Source organism: Chaetura pelagica, unplaced genomic scaffold (genome assembly GCF_000747805.2).
Source record: "Chaetura pelagica isolate M959 unplaced genomic scaffold, ChaPel_1.0 scaffold57, whole genome shotgun sequence".
Taxonomy (NCBI): Eukaryota; Metazoa; Chordata; class Aves; order Apodiformes; family Apodidae; genus Chaetura; species Chaetura pelagica.
This window is the reverse complement of record NW_009954217.1, coordinates 1,674,339-1,696,544: the sequence shown is the minus strand read 5'-3', so window position 1 is coordinate 1,696,544 and position 22,206 is coordinate 1,674,339. Positions and strand designations below refer to the sequence as shown.

Here is a 22,206-nt window from a genome sequence, read left to right as displayed (position 1 = left end):
AGCAGGAATCCATAAAAATGCATCCAACTGGCCTCATGGTTACTTTACATATGTGTTTTACTGACGCACAGATACTATAGAAATGGGGAGAACTTGTATTTTCTGTACTTGTGTTATACTTTCATGTCTGAGCAACTTCTCTCCGAAGGAATGCATAATCATTCAGTACAGTTGACAAATCCACAATGACAACTGTAATTTGCTCTCAAGTCTTTGAGCTTTAGGAATATGCCTTAAGTCTAATTGGGTGTCAATTGCTTTTCTTCCCTGAGAGAAATCTGTTTGTAAACGCTTCACTCCTCAAGATGTACGTTGCTGCTGCATATGACTGCTCTCACATGCTAACCTTCGATTTTGTTTTAATTTAAAACATCACTCAGATTAAAAGAATGTATGTTGGCAAGTGACTCAAAGTAATTTTTAAGCAATTTTTAAACAAAAAGGAGCCTTGAGTCAATATAACAGAGTCTACTAAGACTTGTTCACCTAGGTCTAGACAACCCTCTCTGTATATACTCATCTTTGGATTAAATTGCTTGTTGATTTAAGCTAAATTGAAATAAGCCATGTGAGGGTATATAAAAAACATGAGGGGGTCAGCTTTAAAAATCACACAAAGTTTAAATGAACACATCTAGATGTGCTTCAAAGAAAGGCTCATTTGTGCTTTTTTGTAACACAATTCTGTTGCTGAAAATGTTACAATAAAAATTGTATATAAAATACACAGTAAATAAATTGCTTACAAAAATGTATAAAATACTGTAAGCATAACCTTAGCACATGGACAGAAAACCACACCTTTTATTGACTTCAAAATAAATTTTAATTGCTATAGATTGTTAAGCATGGTGGACCACAGTATAATCTGTAGTAAAAACCAACAGCAATGATGAGCTTCATAATATGCCTGGGATAGCTCTCAGAGAAAACATAACCCAAGAACCACTAAAGAATCCATATGGACAAATCTGTTATCCGTGAACCTCAGAAAAACCATTTAAACTCGTAGCCTTTCCCCTAAATACTACCTCCACTGAAAACTTAGCTTTTAAGAACAGACTTTGGAAGGAAAGGAACAAGAAACCACTTAAAACCAAGCCCTTACGCAGAAACTTTGGAAGGAAAGGAACAAGAAAAGGTTTCTGAAGCACCACACACCACTGTTCTCCGTAACCTCAGCATAAAAAATGAAAGGAAGCTTGCTAAGAACTTTTTCTAGACAGTGTATTCCTTTCTTCCTGCAAAAATGTGAAATAATTGCTCTGTTAAAGCTCTGCTGGGTTATCTGACGGGTAACTTTGGCCAGGTGTCAGCTGGCTCTGTTGCTAACAAACAGTAAGTATATTGAGTAAGCCACAGACATCAAGCAAAACCACCAAGTACTATTTTCTGTGTAGATCCTTTTAATGGTGGCATACGTTTGCCCCTGTATGAACAGGGATATATAGGTAACCAAAAAGCAACATAAATCTCTGACTAACACAGCAGCAATGGGGAAGTGAAACAAGTATCTGTTCTGTTTTCCACAAAATTTTTTTAATTTTTTTTTTTTCTTAGTAAGACTCCAACTCTGCTAGAAGTTAAAGCCCAGCTACCCTGGACAGGAGAAGAAGCCACCCACACCTCACCCCATCCATGGCATGGACGTGCCACGGGGTCAGAACATCTCAGCTTCACTTCAGGCTGAATGGAAAACTGAGGCCAAGAAACCCTCTGGGAATGAAGGCAGGTAGCAGCCAAGGAGGAGGTGGAATAGTTCTGGTTTAACCCTTATTTTCTCCTTAATCCCTGGTCTTGCAGCAGTTCTTCAAAGGCCTATTTTAAAACAGCTTAATTCAAAGTATTCATATTTAACGTATTTAAAGTAATTTTGCAAACACCAAGAGCTCTCCAGAGACCAAATAATGTGGATGCCTAACAAGGATGATCTAATAAGGAGAAGCTGAACCATGCTCTGTGTGCAGAGGAATTCTTCAGTGTGACTGCTAAGACAAAGCATTGTATAGTAACAGTTTGTTACAGCAAACTTATCAGGAAAATGATCTGATTAATTTTAAATTGTTATTTTCTGTTTCAGATTTTCCCCTTTCCCTTACTCTCAAGGAGCTGCCAGAAAAAATAAGTCGTTAAAATAAACGATCAAGAATGTTAACGTTTTCAATAATCCTTTTATTGCAAAACCAATGTGCTATGAGCAAGTTTTAGTGCTCTTCTACAATATTCATCAATTTGCTCAAAGAGGAAAGCTACGCTGGCCCAGCTGGTGGTCTTCTTAAGAGTACCAAGAGAGAAAAAAAATATGTTTCATCCAAATGCTCAGCCAGAAAGAATTTCTAAAAAATAGAGTTAGGGAGACAGGATCAGCAAGAGAACGATTATTTTGCTGAATGCCTAAATAATTTGAAAATGTGTTGTTAGTGGTGGTACAAGCCTTCAACAAGAATCGTGTTACCTAAGGAGTGGGTGGCCCCTTCCCATAACTGAGGTGGCACTCACCAGTGGGAAAGAGGGTTTCAGACCCTTGGAAGCTGCCAGGTCTTTTCTTTTCTCACACAGTCTTACACTGCCTAGCAAAGCTGCCCCTAACCCACAGCTCTGTGTCGTTTACAACAGCCCTGCATGAGATTCCTCCTCCTTGCACAAGAAAATGAGGCAAAGGGTAAATCCTTCACTGCAAAACTTGTTTGAGGGATAATAAAAGAACTGCTTTTACCAAGAGGCAACCCCCTTTAATTTGGACTCGACCCCAACCAATACTGAATGTTCAACCATTACAAAAAGCACTAGGACTTCAAGTGCTGCGAGATGAGTGATGCCACCTTTCCAAAATTCTTCTCTCCATGTTTCTGCCCTATTCTCATTTCAGCCTCTGAACCAGAAGTCTGCCTGCTGTCATAATAAATACCGCACTTTCATCTCCAGCCCTCTGCACTTCAGGATCTTTGTTCACTGTTGGAAAGTGCCCAGGGGAAGTCACACTTTATATAAGATTGCAGTGCAGTGCATCACTGTAACATCACACTGCAGTACTTGGTGCAATTATGATGTTAAGCAGAACACCTGGTTATGTGTCCTATATAGAATTTGTAACAGCGTTGTAATAATTCTTCTGGAAACCATCACCCTTTGTGAAGACTTTGCAGTACTTCATTTCTCATGGACATAGTAAAATTTAAGCAACTCTGCAAACACTAATTTAACCCTTATTTTATAATTCCTTAAACTGTAGAAAACAATACATATATATGTCAGTCTTTTTCTTACTTTGCTTGAAATAGAGTAATGTTCTTTCAGGTTTTCAGTGCTCTATATTTCTTTTTTTGTTACCAGGCAAATATTGTTCATGCCTTCCAGGTAGTTTAATGTTTGATTTAAAAAAAAAGAAAAAGCCTGTTCCAACGTCTGTCAGTTGTTCACTGGCCTGTTTCTGCCAAGTCTAGTTAACCATCTCCCAGTGGATGGACTTCCCACCACCAGGACTCCCTACCACCTTACGCTTCAATGCTCGTGTCATGTAGGAAACAGATTTGCAGTTTTGGCAAAACATATGCACATCCTACAATGATGATCTAGTCCAACTTGTCAACAGGTGTAACTTTCTCCATACTGCATGGTTTATCCTGAAAAAAATAATTTGATCAGGACAGGATTTCTTGCTTGTAGGTCTGAGGAGATTGTAGCTTGTCAGTCACGGGAAATACAAGCATTTTACATGTCTTAGATACAAACTTTCCTTAAACCCTACTTTGGTGTAATAATGTTGATCCAGAGGTCTCAGAGTGCACCTTCAACTCAACTTTCCCACGTCATACAAGACTGCTGGGTTAATACTCCTGAACTGATAAGCAGTTTTCCCAGTGCTTTGATAACCATAAGGCAGCTTTGCTGAAAGGATAATGATACTACAAATATGTTACCTCTTCTATTCTATGACTGTGGTTGGTAGGCATCTTATTGATAGGGTTTACCTGGAAGCACTGGTTATCTGCTCCTATTTGGAACAGTGAGACAATGGCAATTTCTAAGTCCCTGTACATTGCCTATGGTACATAATGTTCCAATAGCGCTAGTTTGTTTGATAGCGAATTAATGTATTCTCTTTGTAGTACCAATGAATTCCGTTACGTGGCATTTACATTCCTGTGTGTCACTGCCTTAACTTTGAACCAGAGACTAACCTGAGTGTCATAATTTTTTGGTTTTTCTTACAGTAATGTCATAGTTTTCCAACAGTATCTTCTCTGAGCCACTCTGCACTTCATCACCACAGAAGGACTGGAAAAAAAAAAGTACTGGCAAACCAGCCTGCACGGGCCCAAGTGTGTGTATGACTTCACACTCAGGCCACTTTCCAGTGTCCTGTTTTCTCCATTGCAACCAGAAGTTTTTCCTTTGCTTGCTCTGTTTGTATCCTTTGCCTCCTACTTGCAAATCTGTTTACAGAAATGCTGGTATATTTTTCATTGTAGTTTCATGCTTTGTGTGCGCTAGAGGGTAAATTATCTCCATGTGTGTTCCACTTATAATCACATTTAGATGCAAACTTACTTATTAGCAATGTATATGACTGCTGCTCTTAGACAGCTACTGCAGACCCTCTGAGCATTCACATTTCAGTTCTTAAATTTTTTCATCCTGTTCATTGATCTAGAATGGACTTTTATAACTTTAAAATTTTATGACTTGCAGTTAGTCTTTTTGCACTGTTAGGAAGGTGATCTCTTATTTCTTCAGGTTTCTGATTAGAGTTTTAGTAAAAGATACCTTTTACAGGTTGAAAATGCTTTCAGAGAGCTCCCAGTATTGTAGATCTCTGTGGTCTGCTGGTGTCAGATCAAAGCACAGCTTTTACCTGGTTAACAGTGGGGTTACTGCTATTCTTCTTTTCTTATTTATCCAGGTTCTTTGCAATTTTCTCATTAAAGATATGCAGGTACAAAAAAGAACCATTCCCTCAGCCCCTTTTTCACTTATCCAACTTGCATTTGGGATATGATCTACCAGGCTGATTCACACTCTTTTTCACTTGCTTTATTTCCTTTGTAGTTTTCCTGGTTCACACTGTTATGTCCTGCCAGTTCGTGTCTGGTCCCTTGCACAGTGTTCAAGAACAAGAGGAGTGCACTCCTATGGAGCATCACCTAGGTTCTGCAATACCTTCTTTTTCCATTTCTCTCTTTCCCCTCATCTGAAACCAAGCACATCCTCAACTCTTGATACTCCTGGGCATGACTCTGTAAATAAAGGTACTATCTACTATGATATTCATCTGTGGTGGCAGTTTCTAGCCCAAGAACTACACCACTGAGATAAAAGTGCTTACCCTTTATCCTTCACTAATGCAGAACATCTAAGAGAGAAACAACCAGCCACCAAGGAGGCTACTGATGGATCACAAGGTGGGCCAGAAATTCAGGAACATTTGGTAAGCAACAGAGGATGGGGGTCTAACAGAGATGCAAAGAAACCTTGGCAGCAAGTCTGTGCTTCAGAGGGAGATGCTGGAGAAAATACAACTGTGCCAGACCACAAGCAGAGAGAAAACTGGGGGGGGTAGGGACGGGGAAAGAAGATGGTGGTATAGTATATCTCTGTGATGCTGTGAGAGGTGCCAGCTGCAGCACAAGGGGAAGCCAGCAACAGATGGATGTGTTCAAATGGACAAGATGGGCAGCAAATGGCAAAGCCACCTAAGTAGCTTTCTGACAGCTCCTGTAGGCAGTGACCTCCAGTTGGGGGTTTGCCTTTGGTGCAAGTGCACATATTCAGAAGTAGGAATGGGTTCTTGTGCTACCACACAAGAAGAGTGCAGGGACATTGTGTCAGGGACCTGACGACAACGCACACACATGTGGTTAAAATTTTCACAATGTACAGAGCAGATTATTGCCCTGCATTTACCTCATCTATTGTTTCCTCCACAAGTGACTTTCCCTTTTCCTTATCCTGGTTCCAGCTACAATAATTTCTGGCTCTTGAAGAAGGTCTGTAAAACAACTAATTTGTTACTAAAATTATCTGCCTTACACTGAAAGCTAAATTATTCTTCTAACTCTTGCATATAACACACAAAAAATTAAAGGCATTAAAGGCATAGCTCACAAAGTGTGGTAGACATGGGCCACCTTTTTGGAGGTTAAAATATAATTTGTGGACTATATAAAGGTAACCAACTTCATGAACTAAATTGAGCTTCTAAACAGGGCACACACGTAATTAGAAATTGCTCTTCCCCTCTCCACTTCCCTCCTTTCGAAGATTCTGGGAACCTGCTTCTTGTTTCTTCAGTGGAGCCACCCACTCACAGGATATTCAACGAGAAAATTTCCATTGTGCACTCTTAGCAGCCCAGTGTTCACCACAGTGGCTGACCTGACCCACCAGTTCGCCTCATCACAGCATCCACAACACAAGTGAGGCTTCAGTTCCTGGGTTATTTCTGCAACAGCAGAGAGCTGAGTCCTGCCTTTCCAGGGCTGCTTTGTCTAAAGATACAGGCAGCATCTTTTTATCATGAGGCAGATACCACAAGATTTTCTGAAAAGACCACAGAACCTTGCTGACAGGTTTGATGGAGAAATGGAAGCATGCGTGACCAGAAAGTCCTCCTTCTTGCCATTCTTATAGACTGGAGTGACATTTGCTTTCCTCCAGTCCTTAGGCACCTTTCCTATTGCCCACGACTTACCAAAGATGATGGAGAGTGGCCTAGCAATGACCTCCATCACCTTCCTCAGCACCCATAGGTGCATTACATCCGGACCCATCGATTTATGCATGTCCAGATTGCTTAACTGATCCCTAACCCAATCCTCATCTACCAAAGCAAACTCCTCCTTTATCATGACTGCTTCTGGGGCTTTAGGGATCTAGGGCTCCTGGGGAGGGCCTGCAGCAGTAAAGACAGAGGGAAAGAAGGCATTCAGCACCTCTGCCTTCTTCTCCCTCTGTCACCAGGGCACCCACCTCATTCAGCAGTGGGCCTATATTGCCTCTACTGTTAGTTCTATCTGCAGTGTACTTGAAGAAGCCCTTTCTGTTGTCTTTGACCTCCCTAGCAAGGTTTAGTTCCAAGGAGACTTTAGCTTTCCTTATTGCTTCCCTACATCCTCTGATGTCCTATATTCCTCCTAAGTGGCCAGCCCCTCCTTCCATGATCTACAGATTCTCTTTTTCCACTTGAGTTTGCCCAGGAGTTCCTTGCTTAACCATGCTGGTCTCCTGGCTCCCTTACTTGATTTCCTACCCATTGGGGTGCTCTGATCCTGAGCTTGCAAGAAGTGGTCCTTGAATGTTGACCAACTAGCTTGAGCCCCTTTACCATCTAGTACCCTGTCCCATGGGACTTCTCTTAATAATTGATTGAAGAGGCCAAAGTTGGCCCTGCAGAAGTCTGGGATTCTGGTCCTGCTGGGTATTCTGTTCCTCCCACACAGGATCCTGAACTCCACCATCTCATAATCACTGCAGCCAAGGCTGCCATTGACCGTCACCGCTTCAACCAGACCCTCTTTGTTGGTGAGCACAAGATCCAGCAGCGCTCTTCTTCTAGTTGGTTTGTCCACCATTTGTATGAAGAAGTTATCATTGATGCATTGGAGGAACCTCGTAGACTGTGAAGGGCTGTGTAGGCTTTCCAGCAAATATCTGGGTAGTTAAAATCTCCCATGAGGACTAAGGCCAGTAGCAGCAAGGCTGCTTTCAGCTGTCTGTAGAAAGCTTCATCATCTCTTTCATCCTGATCAGGTCTGTAACAGACCCCCACAACTGTATCCCCCATGCCAGCCTGCCCCTTAATTCATACCCACAGACTTTCTACTTTTTTCCTCATTGGCCCCTAGACAGAACTGAATACATTCTAGTTGTTCTCTCACATAAAGAGCAACTCCACCCCCTCGCTTTGCTGACCTGCCTTTCCTAAAAAGGACGTAGCCATCCATGACCACATTCCAGTCATGTGAGCTGTCCTACCATGTCTCTGTAATTGCCATCAGATCATAAACTTTAGACTGCACACAGACTTCTAACTCCTCCTGTTTATTCCCCATGCTGCATGCATTGGTGTGCAGGCATTTCAGGGAGCAAGCTGAGCATGCTGGTGGCATCCTTGGGAGGCAGGAGGCCTTCTGGTCTTCATTAATACTAGAACAATGCCCCACCAGTTCAAATGCAGCTACAACCCCCTCCCACTTTGAATCTAGCTTAGAGCTCTGTGACTGAGCCCTGCTAACTCCTGCCCTAGGACCCTTTGTCCCCTGTGGGCCAGGGTTTTCCCATCCAATGCAGTTCCCATGTCCTGGAAATCAAACCATCCAGGAGTTTTGTCCCCTACCCCCTTCAAGTCAAGTTTAAAGCTCTCTCAATGAGCCCCACTAACTCCTGGCCAATAATCCTTTCCCCCCCTTGTTGATAGCTCTATGCCATTGCTTGCTAGCATATCTGGTGCCCTGTAAACATCTCCATGATTGAAAAACCCAAAGTTTGAAAAACCCAGCCTCTAAGCCATACATCAATCAGTTGTGTTTTCCTAGTTCTTTCAGCTTTTCCTACCACTGAAGGAACTGAGGAAAAGATCACCTGTGCTCCTGATCCCACGAGCATTCGGCCTAGTTCTCTGAAATCCTTTTTCATCACCCTGGGACTTGCCTTGGCAACCTCATCAGTGCCCACCTGCATGACCACTAGTGGCTAGTAATCAGAGGGCTGCACCAGCCCTGGGAGTTTCTCAGTCACACCCCTAACCAGGGCCCCAGGGAGCCAGCAGACCTCCCGGAGGGCTGGGTCTGGCTGGCATACAGGGCCCTCAGTTCCCCTCAAAAGAGAATCTCCCACAACAATTACCTTCCTCTCGTTCTTAGCAGAGACAGTCCTAATGCATTGGGCAGGCTGCCTTGGCAACTCCCTGGATGGACCTCTGTCAGTAACTTCAGTTACCTCATTTTCCTGATCCAGGGCCATATACCTGTTCTGTAAGGGCACACGTGGAGGTGAGGGAAGCCAGGAGCAGGTTTGCCTGTTGCCTTGAGCAGGGACCCACTTCCAGTTCCCCTATTGTCTCAGGTACCCCACCTCTGCCAGGTGACAGGAAGGCAGAGGATCCTTTGCTTCTTGTGAAGCCTCCACCTTAAGGCTTTGTCTCAAGGGTGGCAGGGTATTACTCCACCAATCTATTTCTCTTTCACAATCCCAGATACTCCGTAATCTTTCCACCTCCTCTTTCAGCTCAGCCACTAGGCTGAGTAAGTCATTCATCTGGTCATTCGTACGCAGATGTTCTCTCTGCTCTCCTCCAATATGACTGACAGACTGAGACATTCTGTGCAGCCAGAGACCTGGACAGCTGCATTCTTGATAGTTGCCACTGTCTTCCTGGTAACGGTTTTTGCCCAAGCAGGTATCATGGCTAGGTCCTCTTCGGGGCAGGGGCAGATGATCATTAGCCGAGTTCTCACCCTGAATCAAGAGGGGCCCATGCCCTGCTCTGCGCTCCCTGCCTGCGCCAACTGCTGCACAAACTGCTGCACCAGGCCCTTCTACCTCCCCAAGCCCTGTTTGCTGTTCCTGGTCACCGTGCTCCCTGGGGGCTGCTCTTCTACCTGAGGGGAGGTCAGGCCACCGTCCCTTTGCCTCTGCCCACGGTGAGTCAGAGCTGCTGCTCCCCAGAAGCTCTCACTCCCTGCCCAGGGACAGGGGCTGGGAGTGACTCACTCCCACTCTCTCTGTTTCTTTCTCTCGCCTTCTCTTCCTCGGTTTTGTCGAGGGTTTCCTTGCAGTTTTGCTGCTGCAAAAGGGGTTCCCCAGCATGATCCCTTGCTCTGGTGTTCCTCGCCTCAGTGGCTTCACCAGAATGGCAGTCTCCCAGGCTTTTAAGCTGCTTTTTTTGAGCTTTTTCATACTGTATAGTTGTTTTAACCTGCACAGCCTAAAACTCACAGAATTGCTCTTGCGCTAGATGCTAGAGATCCCAGAACCAGCTAGAAGCTCTTGTTCTGGTGGCTTGAGTCTGAAGACGAGGTATGCTCAGAAAGAAATCTCACTGTATGGGATCAGCAAATCTGGGGCGTGTAACTAGGAAAAGCTTAACTCCTTCATTTGATTCTGCTTCTTACTGTCATTGTAACAAACAAATCAGATAAAGTTAACAACAAACAAAAAGCAGGCCTGGCCTTTAGCAGTGCTACCGCTCACCTGCCTAGTGACCAGCCAAGCTGTCAGTGCTCCAGATGTACCACATAGCTGGATATTAATATTTAGGATCACTTCATTTCTATTTCAATAACCAGGAGATCCTGCTTATAGTGATACAAACCAGAAATGTCAGTAGAGAAGGACTGGGTTACCAGAATTTAATTTCACTAGAATGGTTGGACTTGAACAGCACTCAGGGGCTGGGCAGAGAAACTATACTGGGTAGGGGAAAATAGAGCTTTCTTTGCATGTTATGCAGCAAATATAGGTGAGGTGTTTACTGCATAGCACTGACCCTTGTGGACCAGGGCACTTTAGTTCAGAAATAATTTTAAATTGATACCATGGCTTCTCTTTTAACTGGATTTTTGACCATTTAGTAGAGGTCTCATGCATTCCTCAGCTCACAAATGCACTGTGCTGGTAGATGGGGCATAAGCATGAGTCTGAGCCCCAAGTTGTGCTGATTATTGAACCTCACCAATCCAGCTTTACAAATGCATCTCAGTGTTCAGACTGGGTATCAACAAGAGCCAAATGTAGTAGAATCCTAGAATGGTTTGGGTTAGAAGGGACCTTCAAAGATCATCTTAGTCCAATGCCCCTGCCACAGACAGGGATACCTTTCACTACATCAGATTGCTCAAAGCTCCATCCAACCTGGCTTTGAACACTTACAAGGATGAGGCATCCACAACCTCCCTGGGTAACCTGTTTCAGTGTCTTATCACACTCATCACGAAAACAAAATAAATAAATAAATTAAAAAAAAATCTTCCTTATCCAATCTACTTGATAACTTGTGCTTTAGGTGGTAGACACTAGTCACATGTAGGAGGCTGAGACTGTGGGGAGTGTGGTGACAGCCCCGGGGTACACAGCCACACAGGGCTGAGCAGCTGCTTTGCCTCCTTGTGCACTGCTTGTGCACTTCTGCCCCGTGCTGTCACCCATTTAGACTGGTCCCAGCTAAAGCTGAAGTTATTGTGCTTTCAGTGATCACAGCACACAGTAAAAACAGTGATAATTAACAGCAGGGGGGTAGCCAGACAATGTGCCAAAGAAAGGGGTAAATACATAATAGAAAATTTATTTTAGGAAGGCTCTTGAAAAGAAGAGCATTTTCTTTCCTTTGTATATACTGAATAGAAGAGGTTTTAAACAAAGCACAGATTTCACATGTCTGCTGAAAGAAGCCACCAAAGAACTGCCAGAGAACAGCAGTGAAACAAGATTGTAGCTTTTAAGACAATGTCAACTGACATGATTGCCTGCTTTGATCATCTGTTCTCATGCCAGAAGTGCTTGTGTCACACTCATAGAGGTGCATGTGAATTCAGTGCTCCTGTTCTGACTTTTCTCCCAGAACAGCTGGCTTAATTTTCTTATGGAACACAGAGAAATGAAGCTAGAAACCAATTCAACCAGTTTTAAGGCATAACTTGCCATTGCTTTGCATTTTGTAAATAGAGTCCACATGGAATGATTTTGCAGTAAATAAAGATGCTCTTTATTGGGTGTTAGCTTAGGTATCTGACATTTGAGTATCCTGAAGGCAGGCAGAGATTGGCCCAGAGAAGTCTTGGACTTGCAGGAAAACCTGCCCCTGGGTTACACCTGTGCACAATGGCACCTCACTGATGGGATGATCAAGAATCTTTCCTGCAAGTAGCCAAAAGTGGTGGCAACTTATCTCACCTCTCAGATAGGCTAAGTAGGGAATCACACCAGAACAAGTTCACATACAGGCTTCAAAGCCTACATGAAAGCTTCAGATTACATTTCACAGAATCACAGAATTGTCATGGTTGGAAAGGGGCTCCAAGATCATTGTATCCAGTTCTCAACCCCCCTTGCACGCCCTGTCAAAAAAAACAAACCCAATCCAGACAAAAAACCCATTAGAGCATGCCCTGAAGTGCCTCATCTATACAGCTTTCAAATACCTTCAGGGATGGTGACTCCACCACTCCCCTGGGCAGCCTATTCCATAACTTCTTCATGTAGTTTTCATGCAAACCATGTGAGAATCTTTACACACAGGACAACATTAGGAGAACTGGTGTAAAACATACCTCACACAATGGGTTAATGTCAAAACCTCGTCTCATGTAGGGCTCACCATCATAGCCAAAGCCCTAGAGACCACAAACACCTAAACATGGGAGATCATGCTCTTCTCCACTTAAAACGAATGAGATTGATGAAGAAAGACTTAATTACAGCCTACAGTTCCACAAAGGAGCAGAGGACATTTTCAAGCAAAAAGGATATTTTTGCAGAGATACCACCAGGAAGAGGAGGCATTTGCTTGGAAATTATGGAGAAAACTACTTCTAGCCTGTTTTGCAAAAACAAGAATATCCACTTCTCAGCTGAACTGTCATCACTAGCTCCTTCCAAGTCTTACTGCCAAGTCCTTTCCTTTACTTTTCACAAAATACCAAGAATTAATGAGACAGAAGTTTAAATAAGGGAGAAGATAAAAGCTTAACGCACCCTTTATGTTTTATAGATTTACAGTTATACGTGCAATTTTCAGTATCAATATGAGGACAGAGATTACTTAAACCTCTCAGCTATCAAAGGCTCTTGTAAATTTTAAAGACTTCAGAGGTACAGATAAAGCTACTTGCTGCTAAAATCATGGGCTAGACCAGCTATAACCTAGGGCCACATTTAGGGTAAAGCGATTAAGACACAAAAGAAATTTTCCTTCATAGTGACACTGAAAACAAAGCACAAGTATAATAGGAACACACATCACGCCGTCTGTTGCTCTGCATGCCATATTTTTGAATGAAATAAATTATTAAAAAATTAATGTACCTTCATTACTTATTCTTCAGCTGCTCTGCACCCATTCTTGTAATTAAAAATATTGGCTAGACTAAATACAGTGATTAAAAGAGTGCACCAGATGTGCATCTAAAGAATACCTAATGTTTTGCAGTGATTTTTTAATATTCAGTATTGACACTTAAGAGATACTGTGTCACTATTGAGTAAGTTTATTAAAGTGTCTTTTCTACCACGTCTTTTTAGCTTGAATTGCAAGCAACATCATCCTATTTTGAGATTCTGTATCTCTGATCAGAATAGATTTTTCATACACATTTTTCAGTGCTTGAGTGAAGTGTTTTCTAACACCCTTAAATGACAGTGAAACTTGGTTTAGCTTGATGAAAAAAAAGTTTGTAAGGCAAACACAAGTGAGCCTGTGCTGAACAGGTAAACTCCTAACTCAAGTCATACACAAGGTATAAAACAGGCCTCTGAAAAAAAAAACCATGCACTTACCTGGTATGTAAACAACACTTCACTTGGTGATTTACCTAATTTTCCATTGATGTTAACTTCAATTTGACCTTGTTTTGGTTCATTCATTGGTCCAACTTGACATACAATCCTAGCAAGAAAGAATGTAAGTTTATCTGTTAGAAGTAACAGCTGCAATATCAATGCAATGTATGTGAGCTACCACACACGCTGTCAGCAAAAGCTTTATTGTACACAGGGTACTTGGACTCTGCCTCAGATTCCTAGCAAAAATACCCAAGAATAGCTTCATCTTCTATTTAAAGGTAGGTAAAACTGAAACCCGAGCACTGTACACAGCAACAACTTAGTAGTCAGTTAATACAGGTGCCTTCTATGGAAGACTTTAATTCAGCCCAGTTGGAGATGAAGTCAGAGATGAACATCTTGAACCCTGCACAAAATATTCATTGGACCTGGTGAAGCTAAAAGAACAAAGGACACCTCCTCCCCACACGTCTTGATGTAAGAATCAGACCATCAGCTATCTTATTACTGTGTGGTTTAGCTGCTGATACTTTTGTTGTGCATCCTGCTGTCTTTCAGCTTTAAACTACAGTATTTTCTCACCTATGATGAAAATCCCTTTAGAATTACTGTTCTCTGAAAATCAATCCTCAGATAACCCCTACAAAATCAGAGGTCAAGGAACACTGGCTGAGAAAACACTGCTTTAACGAACAATGCTGCTGATTGATGGCACGGATGTTTAAATGTTTCATTTCCAAGAGGTGATCCACAGAATATAAGCATGAAAATGCAATAAGGATTTGACACACTTGAAAACCAGGACAAAATACTTAATGGAGGGCTGGTAATACAGTTAGATAAGGAGATATACAATATTTGCAGCCTGCACAGGCAGCTTCATATAGGACACACTCTAAGGGTCACTGCTAATTTCCGTTGCACTTTTCCTCCAGGATTATTGCTATTCTTTCTTAAGCAATGCTTAAAAAACCCCCCACAAAAACTTAAGCAGAAAAAACTCCACCCAACAACCCGAAATTACTGGGTATAATGAACTTAAATCGGGAGTTATAATAAAAGGATTGTCAAGTCCCTCTGCAGAGCACTCCAGACTTTTCTGCCCGGGTACTGGCAAACGGACAAAATTCTCTAAATTCTTGCATGTTCTGGCATGTGTACGGCTGCTTGAGTCTGTTCCTCATCATCTCACTACTGTATTCTTGGAAGTTGTATCTTCTTGTCAGGCAAAAACAGGAAATGGTGCCTTTGGAGGAATTTCTACCATATGTCAAGCTACGGAAAGCAGTCAGGGGCCAGGGCTGGGGGTGTGTGTGTGGGAAACACTAGAGTGTGGTTAGTGGGGATTTTAAGTGAGAAAAGTTCTCTCCTCTCCCCAGTGTTGCCATTGCCTCCCTTCCCCCATGCTGCTAATGGAAAACTACAAAGAATGAGAACACGACTTCTCCAAGGCCAACAATTAAGTCACTGCAGAACCAGAAAGCAGCCTTAAGTGCCCATGGGAGCAACTGTCTCTTAAAAATGACTAGCTTTTTGCTGCAGAAGGATAGGGCAGCAAGACTAGGCATTATTAATTTATTTTTTTTTAAAAATAAATTAAGTAAAAGAAGGCAATAATAAAACAAAAGAATGAAGATAAAGACAGAAAATTACTGATACCTATTTGGAGATTTTTAATAACTTATTTTTCAAGGCTTCACTAATGAAGAACATTTTCCAAAAGCCCCTAATTTGTTGATAAATGACATTATGCAAGTTGCATTTGTTCTCACCCATTACCACACAGGCAGAGCTTAGGAAACTAGTAATGTTGCTATGATACAAGGAACCAGTTATCTGAGTTCTGGCTCCTTTCCATATATTTGAAAATACCAAAAAGCTTTAGAAAAAGTCAAGCGGCTGAGGAAATTCTTGTAAGGCTATGCTGTGATTCCATGCAGTTTTTGCAAACACGGAAAATAGAGAATGGGAAAAAATGAGTGTAAAAGTGTTGGAAATTTCATGGATGGTGATGCACGTATAAACACATGCATGATGGTGATGGATTCAGGGATCAGTAAGAGATGCATAGCTATATATACATTCTGAAGTCCTAGGGGCCTGGGAAGCTTCTACATAGCTGATCCATAAACTGACTGAAGTAAAACATTTTTCAAATGCTAAAAAAACCCACTTAGGTATCTTCAAAATCCCTTTCAAAACACACCACAGAAATAGCAAAAAGTTACTGTATTACACTTTAAACTAACTTTGCAATTGCAGCTTTGAATATCAAAAGTGAATGAATGAAAAATCACACTGCTTAAAATACAACCAAACTCTTAATATTACTACTGAACATTCATGCTGTGTTTTTTTTATTACCCAATACACCAAGAAAGTATTTCCCTCTTTAGATGCTTGATACAATTTGTAGTAGCATCCAGGCACCTCAAAGAATTCGGGCACCTTGTTTTCCTCTTTGGCACTGCTTAAGAGTGTGATGAGTCATCCACGAAACATTTGCCAACCTGCTTAGGCAATTTAACAACCATGGACTTGTTGGCTCTGAAGGAAACTTAGTCCTCTACAGCTAAACCAAAACTCTGGGCTCCCTCCCTGCCCCCAGGAAAGAAAATTTGTGGCTGGACTAAAACAAAAAATTCAAGCTTCCTCTTGCTTTGCCTACTTTCCCATAAATCTTGTATGCAAGGCTGCACTGTGGTTCAGATTTAGCAAACATTTTAATGACTAGATGCACACCTATGATGCCTTTAATTAAAAAAAAAAAAAAAGTCTTGAGACATCTGCAGTAATAGCTGATAAAAACCTTTCAAACAAATAAGTACAAACAATTGAATTAATCAGAAGCAGGAGGGTAGTACACTATTGTGAATTTGTTGCTGTATTAGAATCTAGAACAATTTTAAGTACTCAGCTACATTACTATGAAATATTGCAGATATCTCACACTAGTTCTTTCTTCTATAACCTTTTATAACCACATGAAGATCATCTCCTGAAAATGCACAAATGTTCCTTTTTTTCTTCTAAAATCTTGAGAGAAATATCCAGCAATTACCTTGTGGAAACAGAGTAGAATTCCTCTTTGAAAAGACACTCCTGGTCTGCCACCATTATATTTTTTACATCTTCTGATTTTATTCCCAAATTAGATCCCATTATGGTCAAAAGAATTCCACCACTTAGTGGTCCAGTTTTTGGCTCAATCTGTGTTTGCATGAGGGAAAGTAAAGAAAAAAAAAAAAAAAAAAAAAAAAAAAAAAAAAAAAAGGCAAAATTAAACACTGCAGTGACAATGTTGCTCTTCCACGTTATTTAAAGCTACTTTGACTTACCCATACTTGAAATGAAAAAGATGTTGCTTGTAGGACCCACCACAAAAACATGCTATGTAACTTTTAAATATTGAAGAGTTACTTGTTAGCTCAGAACCAGTATTCATCAGCTGCTGATACTGTGTCTCCTTTGGCAGACTGTTATGTACAAAACCCTTCCTATTATGTTCCAAGTTTGCTTCTTCCTCTCAAGCACTGTGATTTTGAAAAGCAAATGGATTGGGTTCCTCTCACAATCACTCCACAGGCTTTTCTAGTGGGTGTTGTTGGTTTTTTTTGCCATGATTTTCTCCCCTTTAGGTTCACATCAAAAGATCGCACCTTGCTAAGACACAGTGCTGCGCCTCTCACAGCGTCTTCAAAAGTTCCTCTAAGCCTTGGTCTTCCTTACTGCATCAAATGGTAGGATGCTGCAGTGCATGGGCTGATGCTAATGAAATACTTGGCAATTAAACACTGAGACAATCGTGCAGTGGATGTGGACACTTCTCAGGTTGAAATCCAGCCTGAACAGATACTTGAATTCTGAATCATTGTAAGGAGATTAACTTGCTTTGCTGTGTGATATATGTAACACCTCCAACAAGACCTTTTCAGATGTTCAGCTTCAGAGAGCTGCATGTTTATCATGAAGAGGGAGGCTGCACAGTCCCAAGTGCAGTAATTAGAAGCCAAACAAATACAGTTTCTGTAAGTCTGGACTTTAATGTCTGCTGAGTTTCTTAGAACTAAGCAAATCTGAGCATAGACATAAAGCTGCTGCTGCTGGTTGCCAGCCTAGCTACAGAATCACTTGCTCTGTATTCCTACTGGTTCAGCTTCTTAGAACTTTTGCCTGCTGGCCATCCATTCGAGCTCAACCCAAAAATAAACTAGTCAAAAAATGAATCAACGGTTTGTGTAGACCTTTTAAAAATATTTTGTTCAAATCTGAAACTAAAAGAAGCTTTGAAAAAAAACTCGTATTTTCGTATTAGTATTCAGTCCATTATCATATAAAAAGTGTATCCCAGCTGAAAACACTTTTCTTTTTCTTAATTTTCCTTCCCACTCAAATCACCTTTATCTGGGCACAGCTATCATACAAGTATTCTTCTCTACACTTTCTGTTGAAATTTTATGGTATTTGCCTTTCTTGGCAGATTTCAGCTGTTTACCTGCTATTTCTTCCTGGATACACAACCACGGCCAACCTCACTGAGGTTACTGCTGGGCTGCCTGTACCCACACTGCACCTCCAACTGTTCAGTCCCAGATAAGTTTGAGCCACAGGTTTCAGAACTAAACAGTTTTATCTTACTTGAGTGAGATACCCATTAAGTCTCTCAACCTCTGTCACATGGTTACTGCATTTTGTGATAGTTTGGCATTTGTTCTCATCAAAGGCTGTGTCTGAGTTTTAAACTACAGATGCCACTGTTGCAGCACTAGGTGGCCAATGTTCTTCCTTTGCCATGGGTAAACTTTTCCCACTGCAGAACTACTTCCGAGTATGACAGGGGTGCACATTTGGCCTTCTGACTTCTTACATTCAACTAACACAGCCTTGGGTTTCTTCCAGTATGGACTGGAAAATATCACTGACACCTGGAAAACAAACGGTGACACAGAAGCAATCTGCTCTCTTATTAAATACTATTTAAAATCCTAGTTTGAAGTCTGTTTAATGAGCCTGCTAAGTGCATGCAGTTCTAGACACTGTGAACCTCTCTTATAGACTTATTTCAGGTAGCAAGGGCTCCAGGAAAGAAAAAATACATGCTAATTCCCAAGAATGAAGTGCCACATTTAAGCTTACACTGCTAGCCTGGCTTCTAGCACAGTGAGGATAAGGCTTGAAAAACAAGAAGACTCAAAGACTCCATTCAGTCTCTTATTTTGAGTCTTTACAAATCTCTCTCACACATCTCTACTGGCATTATTTCCCTGCAGCTATTTCAGAGGTTCACTTAACACCCTAGGAAAAAAAAACTGCCTTTCAGTATGAGCTTGTTTGGATGCTTTCTCCTGAAAAATAATACACTGGTAAGGAGAGAAAAAAGGAATCTTACGCGAGTGATTTCTGGATGAGGACACGTGTTGGTGGGAGGAGCGCGACAGAGTTTTTCATAAACGCACTTGCTGGGCTTGCCCTCTTCTTCACACCAGACACACTTATAGTCCTGATGGGCTGCGAGGCATAAGCTGCAGTCGCTTCGTCCATAAGAGCAGTTGTACAGAGTCACTGAAATATGAATGGTAAATGCACTTAGATATTTCCCTCTGTTTCAGGGTATTCAGTGTGTTATAGGAAGGAGAATTAATCCCATGTACAAAGCCTGCCAGTTGTCCAGTTAAGTTGTGTAAAGAATATGCACAGTCTGTACTAGAACCCCTGAACAGCACTGGAAAAAAACTGTCTTTTTCGTTGTATAGAAAAACCTCAGATCTATCCATGCACAGAGTATGGATAAACTATCAAGTGGAGGCCAGTTTTTGTCACTCAGGCACTGTCAAAACATTAAAGTACAGAGACCTTTCTCTGACTATGCTCGGTGAACCTGTCTGTACAACTGTTCAAAGCCTAGTCCGAACAAACAGGTCCCTCCTGGCAAAACAGGAGTCAGACATGGAAGGGTATAAACTCTGCACGCGTGTTGGTAGGGACAGGCATCAGCTGGCATGGGATCTCTGCCAGTTGCGTATTTAAAAGAAGAGAGCTGCCTTTGTTGGCTGTTTCTAGGACATCTGGGTCTTTCCAAAATCATTGTTAAAGCCTGAAACAAATAGAAAGTTAACACTTAATGAAATGTTATCCTTTCAAGTTAATACCTCTTAATTTCTCCATTCTTCTCTATTTTCTTGCTTTTGTTTTCCCTTTTGATTCCAGCTGCTGTCCTGATGCAAGACTTATTCCTTCTGTAGTGGGGTTTATATCTAGTTTTTCTAAGCCAAGAAATCAGGTCTGACAGTCATGCCTTTCTTACTGATGAACCACGCATCAATTGTCCCAGACACTAAGCTTCTTTTGGCCCCCATGATGCTCAGTCACTGAACAAAACTAATTTTCCCAAATAAATACAAAGCCTTGAGAAATAACTGGTGGTTCAGCACCATATGGAAAGCCTGGACTTGCAGCAAAACATTTTGAGATGCATTTGAGCGAGCTAGCCCTCAAAAGATGCTACACGTTTCTCTAGGGGAAGTGTGAAAGTTGCACAGATTACTCAGTGTGTGAGCACTACACTTTCCTGGGAAGGTGAGCTGATTACTGTAGAGATGGAAACCTTTTGCTCCCTCCTTTTCTGCTCCTTCACTTAATTCCTGGTTTGCTCTACTTTTTGGCTGCTCTTTTTCTCTGGCTACACATCTTCACCCTCTGCCACACAGGCTCTGGGACTTGTTGAGTCTTCTTGTAAATCAACTTAACTTACAAGAACAGCAGAAAGCTATCCAGGTTTCCTCCTGTGCTCTTTCAATAGTTAAATGTGCTCACAGATGGGAATGGGGAGCATAAAACAGAGACTCAATATCTCCCTGATCTAGTAGTGATGAGCTGTTTTATGTGCTCATTAAGTCCCAGGAAATGGTACCCTTTGTGACACTGGGTTTTTTTTCAATGGATTTTCTGCCTTAAAGATGCAGGAAGCAAACTGAAGTAAACAGCAGTGATCAGGTGTGGGCAAGATGGGCTCAGATAAATCCTTTGAGATTTGCATATAGTAAAGGCCATAAAAAATGTCTATTTAAAGAAAGCTTTTCTTCTCAGAAGAGCAGGACTCTAGGAAGGACACCAGCAAAGCCACCCTTCAGACTCTAATATTTAAATGTGCTTGATATCTTCCTAGAAAATCACAGCAGCAGTAGCATTTTACATCTAATTCCAAGAAGCTGCCATGCCAGATTTCTACTGAAATGAAAAAGTAAAATCAGAATGCTGGTTTTCCATTATTTTACAACACTGTCCTCATTCTCCTGCTAGCCATGAACAGTATTACAGATGCCCAAAACTTGGCTACAGGCTCTCTTGCCACTTGCATGAGAGCACATAACCTAAAGACATTTTTTTTCTAAATGTTGCATATTTTAAAACCTCAGTGTTCAGTTTCACAGCTAGTTTTTAATAGAAAGCATGCTTTTATTCTTTCCCTTACACTGAAGATTTAATGCAATGATGAAGCCTGATTTTAACCTTTGCTGCATCTAATCAGCGTATCCTCTTGATTTCAAGCAGCTTTACCAGCACAAACTCAGTTTAGACACCATTGGAGGTATATGCAAAGCTAAGGGACTTTAGTATTTGTAACAGTGAATCAACGAGAAAGAGCATCCATTTGATTCCACTCCTATCTTGAATTCTCAGTGAATCAATGAGCACAAATCAGGAGAAGCATCATTTTCCTCATATACTCAGCAACAAGTCACTGAGCAACAAACCTAAATGAAGCAATATTTTCAACAATAGTTTGTGTGCTAAGTGTTCACTTGGTACGTTGGAGATGAATGCAGCCGTGGGGAAAAGCACTAGACTGACAGCCCTGGTAAAGTACTATTTGCTTTTATAAGCAGAAGTGATGGTGTGGGCAGTGGCAAGGAAAAATTTTTCCTTGCATATATGCTGTGAATTGCTTCTGCAGGAACCAGATTGCTTTCTTAATCCAGCACTCTGAAAGGCTGCAACCACACAGGGACTTGAGCAGGTAATATTGTTAAACAAATCTTCCCTTTGCCTTCCTAAGCTCTGTGTTACACCCACACCACTACATGGCCATCTGGTGTGGCACAGGAATATGCTTACTGAGTTATTTTGTTATCCTTCATCAACTGGATGGAGATTTTCATCCCATCCATCAGTAAAGAATGTCAGCACTGCAATGTCCCTCACGTTCAGTTGCATAAATGCAATGGAGAAAACTATGGCCTTAAAGCATTAAACACTCCCTCTGTTCACTGATCAGCTCATTAAATGTAGCAGCAGCAAGCTACTCATTAGATTCAAACTCTTATCCATCACCTTGAGATCCCAGCTGTGAAATCATTGATAAAAAGGACAAAGGATAAAAGGGATATATTTGATTTCATACTATTCAGAACCCCTGATGGCTCAAGAGGTAAAAACGCTATCGTAACTTAGCATTCACTAAGTGTTATACAAAGAAAGGGTTCTTTCACTGGCAGGTTCAAAGATGCTTCTCAGCAGCCAACCATATACCCAAAGCCAATTCTTTTCAAGATGCATAAAAAACATTATGCTCCAGATTTCATATGGCAAGGAAATTTAAAACAGGAGAGAATCTGGATGTAAAAAAATCCCTTTTATAATAAAACCAGACATTTGTTAATAATTCCCCTCTTGCAAGGATTCTGTATTTCAATCTGAATGATAAGTTTT

At 41.4% G+C, this 22,206-nt stretch overlaps 1 protein-coding gene across 1 annotated transcript in view; it reads right to left on the bottom strand.

The window, feature by feature from the left end:
* The window catches only part of PLXNB2 (plexin B2), a 77,981-nt gene that overhangs the window by 33,719 nt on the left and 22,056 nt on the right, over positions 1-22,206 (bottom strand). Inside the window, exons 12-14 of the mRNA XM_010003392.1 lie at positions 18,887-19,059; positions 16,559-16,707; positions 13,492-13,600 (exon numbers count right to left, since the gene is read on the bottom strand). Coding sequence (XP_010001694.1) covers positions 13,492-13,600; positions 16,559-16,707; positions 18,887-19,059 — 431 coding nt within the window. The remainder of the gene's footprint in view (positions 1-13,491; positions 13,601-16,558; positions 16,708-18,886; positions 19,060-22,206) is intronic.